This window comes from Chenopodium quinoa, unplaced genomic scaffold (assembly GCF_001683475.1).
Source record: "Chenopodium quinoa cultivar QQ74 unplaced genomic scaffold, ASM168347v1, whole genome shotgun sequence".
In the NCBI taxonomy this organism is placed as follows: domain Eukaryota; kingdom Viridiplantae; phylum Streptophyta; class Magnoliopsida; order Caryophyllales; family Amaranthaceae; genus Chenopodium; species Chenopodium quinoa.
In genome coordinates this window covers 1528237-1534313 of record NW_018743787.1, presented here as the reverse complement: position 1 = coordinate 1534313, position 6077 = coordinate 1528237, and the positions used below count along the sequence as shown (strand labels likewise).

Sequence of the window (6077 nt, the reverse complement as noted above, 5' to 3'; positions counted from 1 at the left end):
TAATTAACAAAGAATATCCTTAATTTCCCTTTCTACAGTACTTGGTCAAGGAGAGAAGGACGATTAATCAAGGACAACACCTTCATTCAAGTTCAAATTTTTGATAAACCAGTGATTCGAAAAAGAAAAGCTAAGAAAATAATGGCAAGTCAAGAAGAAGTCAATGAGCTTAAGAAGCAAATGGTTGACGTTACTGTTGGGGTTTGGTGAGTCCGACTCACTGCGGAAACAAACCCAAAACCAAGACAACACTAGCAATAAATAAAACCATTAACATAAATAAATTAATCACAAGATTAAGACAAGAGAATTACCTTTGGAGCGTGCTTCGCCCAAATGGAAGGGGCTCTTAAATCGAAAGCTAGCCTCGAAAATACGACGGCCGCCAACAACGATAGTCCACCCACAACTCGACCACCGAAACGGTCCAATGCCTTGGAGTTAGCAAGGCCCAACCAAAACTCGAGTGATTAGTGAGTTCAAAGGTTTTCACAATGGTGATGCCTTTTTCAACTCTCACTCAAGTAATTTTCCCAATAACCCAACTTGGGTATTTATAGGAAAAATAAGAGCGTGAAAAGCTCTCCCATCAATGTGGGTGTTGGACTTAATAATTTTGATGATGACACAACCTCACTTACTTACAAACTAATAAGAGCTTGATTGTTTAAGTGTGTACTCAGTTACGAAGACTAGGAGAATGAAGTGTCTTGTAAAAATACCATGAGGAACAAGAAGGCCAGAAGCAGAGCTAGCCATAGAGAAGAGTTCCCTCACAAGAACTGGCGCTTCAGAAATGAAGACTACAGAAGAGAAGTTCCTTCCAAGGAACAGAAGCCTCGGAGTAGAAGCTTCATCAGAGAAACATGAAGACTAAATATTTTATTTATCTTAGGATTTATGTAAGTATAAGAAAGTTAGTTACACTCGAAAAATCAGCATGGAATTGGTCTTAGGATAAAATATTGTGCATGCTAGTTTTTAGGAAAACTGTTGCAATTTAAATTTTATATTTTTCTTAAATTAAAAAGAATTTATTTTCTTTTTTTGAGTTTCGGAAAATGTTTTTGACAAAATAAAATCTCCACGTTTTCTCTAAACTTGCGGCCTACTCTCCCATGTTCTTCTTCTAGACATGGTCTTCCACATTGAGGTGTTCATGGTCCCTTAATTTTAGGGACATGATCTTCTTAGTGGGTATGAGAAGTGGCGTAATGGATTTGCTGCACAAAGAAGTTTTTCCTAAACAAATTTTGGTCTATAAATATTTGTTGATTTCAGATGGAAAAACTCACCCTTTGCTCACAAAAGTTTTCATCTTTTATTTGAGTTAAGAGTCCAATTCTATACAAGTCTATTAGAGTGTTCTAAATGTTCTTATACTAGAGTTTGTTTTTCTTTCGAGTTGTAATTGGGAATGGGGAAGTTCAAGTGAACGTTTGTGTATGAGAAAGAGAAGAGAGAGAGAGAGAAGAGAAAGAGAAGAGAGAACATAGAAGTGAGAAGAGAGAACGAGAAGAGAAGAGTAACAAGTTGGGTGACTTGTTCCTCAGGGTCTCAAGTTCGTAGAGGAACTTGAGTTTGAGTCTTTAGCTTGGAATAGGATCATTTGCCCTATTATAGTGAAGATTCTTTTCCCAAAATCCCAAGTGGTCGTGGTTTTTCTCCTTGTTAGGGCCAAGGAGTTTCCCACGTAAAATCTCTCTTGCATTCTTTAGTTCCTTTAGATTAATCTCTCAGTTCCTTTAGCTAACTTAAGTTTAATTCCGCAAAAAGTTAGGCTAAATTCTCATACTACAATATAACCCCCCTTCTTGTAGTATTCATTAAAACAACAATTGGTATCAGAGCCTAACTTCTAGGAAAATTAGGAAACCCAGAAGAAGAAAGGTCTTGGAGAAAATGAATACTCATGAGAAGCTCGAGGAAGGATACTCAACACAGAGGCCTCCTATGTTCGACGGCAAGAACCGCATGGAGATCTTTATCAAGGCAGAGAACTACCAAGTCTGGAGGGTCATCGAGGTTGGTGATTTTGAAGTCACCAAAACTAATGCTCAGAATGAGGTAATCCCTAAGCCTATGTATGAATATGAAAAAGAGGATTTTGATAAAATGGAAATAAATGCTATGGCTGTGAAATTGCTCCACTGTGGACTTAGACCTCACGAACACAATCGTGTTATGGGGTGCAAGAACGCTAAGGAAATCTGGGATTTGCTGCAGATTACTCATGAAGGAACTAATGAGGTTAAACGCTCAAAAATCGATCTACTTATGTCCAAGTATGAAAGATTTGAAATGCAGCCTAAGGAAACCATTCAAGAGATGCTAACCCGTTTTAATAACATCATAAATGAGTTGGTTTCCCGTGGTAGACAGATTCTTACAGATGAGCAGGTTAGGATGGTTCTTAGAAGTCCTCCACAAGATGAGAGGTGGAGAGCTAAGGTGACAGCCCTTCAGGAAACGAAGGACTTTACCAAGTTCAATATTGAACAACTAGCAGGTTCTCTCATGACTCATGAGCTACACCTTCGAGTCAACAATGAACCCATGAGGAACAAGGGATTGGATCTTAAGGCTGATGAGGAGGAAGACTCAAAAGTGGACAAGGATGAGGCTGCCCTAATTGTGCGAAGATTCAAAAAGATGTTCAAGAAAGGCCGAACCTCAAGGAACTTCGGGAAAAAGACCTCAAATCCAAAAACTGACTACAACTGCCACAAGTGTGGATCCCCAGATCACTTTATCAGAGATTGTCCTCTTTGGGGAAATGATAAAGGAAAAGGAAAGGCTAAGGAACAGGGAAGAGAAAAATTCAGCAAAGCAAACTATCAGAAGTCAGACATGAGGAAGGCCATGACAGTAGCCTGGGGAGACTCAAAGAATGAAGAAGAAGATGATGACCAGCCAGAAAAGGAGATAGCCAATCTCTGTTTAATGGCCAAATCAGATGATGAAAAGGCTTACCTTGAGGAACTCCAGAAAGAGGTATTTCTTGATCCTAAACAGCTTAAAACTCTCTCTAAAGATGTCTTTATAGATATATGTCTAGAAGAAGAAGAATTCTTTAGAGATACATGTGTAAAATTGAATAAATGTGAAAAAGCTCTTAAGGTTTGCAAAGAACATGGTGCTTGGTTGGAAACAGCCTATGCCAAGTCTCAAAGCAAACTAAGAGAACTTGATTTTAAATACAAACACATAACTGAGATAACTGATAGAATTAAGAATGAAAGTATTCTTCTGAATGTTGAATTAACTCAGTATAAGCTCATGAATTCTGATATCAGTTCTAGCAGTTCCTCAAGCGATCAATTGCTTAAATTCAATGTTGATTTTGAAAATTTGAAAAATGAGCTTTCTACTTTAAAAACCCAAAAGGATCAACTTGAATCGGAACTGAATGCTAAAAAGGATAGAAGTATTGACCCAAAAGTCATACCAAAGTGGATAGCTGAAGCTCAAGGAAAAAGAACTGAAGGTCTTGGTTATATGACCAAGAAAGGTAAGAAAAAGAAATATGTTGAGCTTCCCAGCATGAAGGTATGCACTTTTTGTGGTAAGATTGGACATCTCTATGGACAGTGTAGGATAAGAGAAGAAGCTGATAAAAGAAATGTAAAACAAGTGTGGGTCAAGAAAACTGATATTGCATCCACGTCTAAGGAACCCAAGGAACCTTGGGTTCCTGATCCTAATGCTTAGTTTTCTTGCAGGTCCTAGTGAGGGGGAACAACTCGTGGTATCTCGACAGCAATTTTTCAAAGCATATGACAGGTGATAAATCAAAATTCCTCTCACTAGAAGACTACCCTGGAGGAACAATAACCTTTGGGGATAATAAGAAGGGCGAGATCATTGGAAAAGGCAAAATTGGTAGATCAAAATCTCATTCCATTGATAATGTGTTCCTGGTCGAGGGCTTAATGCACAATTTGCTCAGTATATATCACAATTATGTGACAAAGGAAACTCTGTAAGTTTTACTTCTGATTCTTGTAACATCATCAACAACAAGTCAGGAAAGGTTGTTCTAGAAGGAACAAGAAGAGGGAACACTTATACAGTTGACCTCAACTTAATCCCAAGGAACAACCTTACATGTCTGAGTGTTGTTGAAGATGATCCCCTGCTATGACATAAACGTTTTGGACATGCTAGCTTTTCATTACTGGACAAGCTAATACTGGATATGATATTTATTTCAAAAATAATGTGATAAGGAACCCGATTCCTGATGCTAATATTGATGAAATAGTGTAGTATTTAGGAGGAGACCCGGAGGAAACCTACATAAACCACAATGACCTAACCCCTCTTGACAAAATCCTGCTGAAATTTGTGTTCAATGACATAATCCCTCGTTCTCAAAAGAGAGACAGTGCCAACAAGCTTGACTCTGTCTTAATTTACTGTCTAGCCAAAAAGATCCAGATAAATTTCCCATTTATCATGATCCAACACCTGTCTCATTGTGTTCCTAAAGGTTGGAAGGTTGGATATGGTAACATGCTTACTTATGTGTTTGAAAGTTTTGGCATTTCCTTTGCTAACAAAGAACCCCTGGCCCTCAAAAACGCCGAATATATATAACCCATTTTCCTTGAAAACCATAAGATGAAAGTTGTAGATGGGTATTTTGAAGTTGTGCAGGAAGATAAGAGGCCAAAAGAAGAAGGTGGACCAATTGAGGGGGAAGTAGGAGAAGATCAGGCAGGAGAGGCCATAGAGAATGTTGTTCATGAGTTGCAGGAACAAGAGGAGGTAGAGGAAAGGCACGTGGAAGAGGTTATTGAGACAGGGGGAAGAAAGAAGAGGAAGAGTTTGAGGTTGATGAAGAAAAAGGAGGCCCCAGCACCTCTCTGCATTGATATAACTAGGGTACAGGAGGAACTGCAAAAAGTTACCACCTCTCCTACTTCGGGCAAGTATGCATCTACTTCAGGTTTTGCAGCATTTAGTTCCCCACCTAAGGTTCCCAGCGAGGATGTGAAGGAGTTGAAGGAGATGCTCTAGAGGGTGCTGAAGGAACAAGAGCACACAAAGGTGAAGATGGAGGAACTGAAGAAGAGTGTGCTCACTCTTGATGCTGATCTGAAGAAACTGGTCACGAGCTCAGAACAAGGGAGACAGTCCACAGTGAGGGACATTGTGTCTCAAATCAGCAAGAAGCTGGAGGATCTTGCTGTTGATGATGACCAGAGCACTGCTTCCTAATCTCTCTTTCCTTGCAGCCTTTTTATGTTGATGAAACTTCTGTTTATTTGCTTTTGGGAAACAATTTTTAAATTTGGTCTGTAATATTTTGGGCACTTTAATTTCTTTTGTTGAACTTGCAAATTTGGTACATTGGCCGATGTTTTTAAATCGATTTTGGATGATGAATGTCTATAATGCTTTTGCCTATATGCTTTGTGAATGTTTCCTCTCTATGCATGCTTCTTGTCTTAACACTAAACCACTAGATGGTGCTGTGTTATGGTATACTATATACTTGTGTGTTAGTTTTTGATAATGTTAAATTGGGGAAAAGGATGCAAACTATCAAGGAAACTTAATCATTCTATGGTCTCTGTTCGAAATCTTCACAAGCTGCCAAATCTCTACAAGCAGGTATAATGTATATACAAGTTTTTTCAAGTTTTTCAGTTTTTCCTTAAGTTATTTATTTATGCACTGTTTTTATTTTCTTAACTTAGTTTCTATTCTGCATTGTATCTTACTTTTGCATTTTCTTTCTTTAGGAATAAAATGGTTTATCTCTGTTTCCTTGTAAGTAAGTTTGGTTTGTTTGTCATCATCAAAAAGGGGGAATATTGTTGGACTTAATAATTTTGATGATGACACAACCTCACTTACTTACAAACTAATAAGAGCTTGATTGTTTAAGAGTGTACTCAGTTACGAAGACTAGGAGAATGAATTATCTTGTAAAAATACCATGAGGAACAAGAAGGCCAGAAGCAGAGCTAGCCATAGAGAAGAGTTCCCTCACAGGAACTGGCACTTCCGAAATGAAGACTGGAGAAGAGAAGTTCCTTCCAAGGAACAAAAGCCTCGGAGTAGAAGCT

General features: G+C 38.4%; 1 protein-coding gene across 1 annotated transcript; it reads left to right on the top strand.

Annotated features, from left to right (window-relative positions):
* The first annotated feature begins 1902 nt into the window (after positions 1 to 1902).
* LOC110684931 lies at positions 1903 to 3711 on the top strand. Its single transcript, XM_021861372.1, has one exon. The coding sequence runs from the start codon at positions 1903 to 1905 to the stop codon at positions 3709 to 3711; it is 1809 nt and encodes a 602-aa protein (XP_021717064.1).
* The last annotated feature ends 2366 nt before the right edge of the window (positions 3712 to 6077 follow it).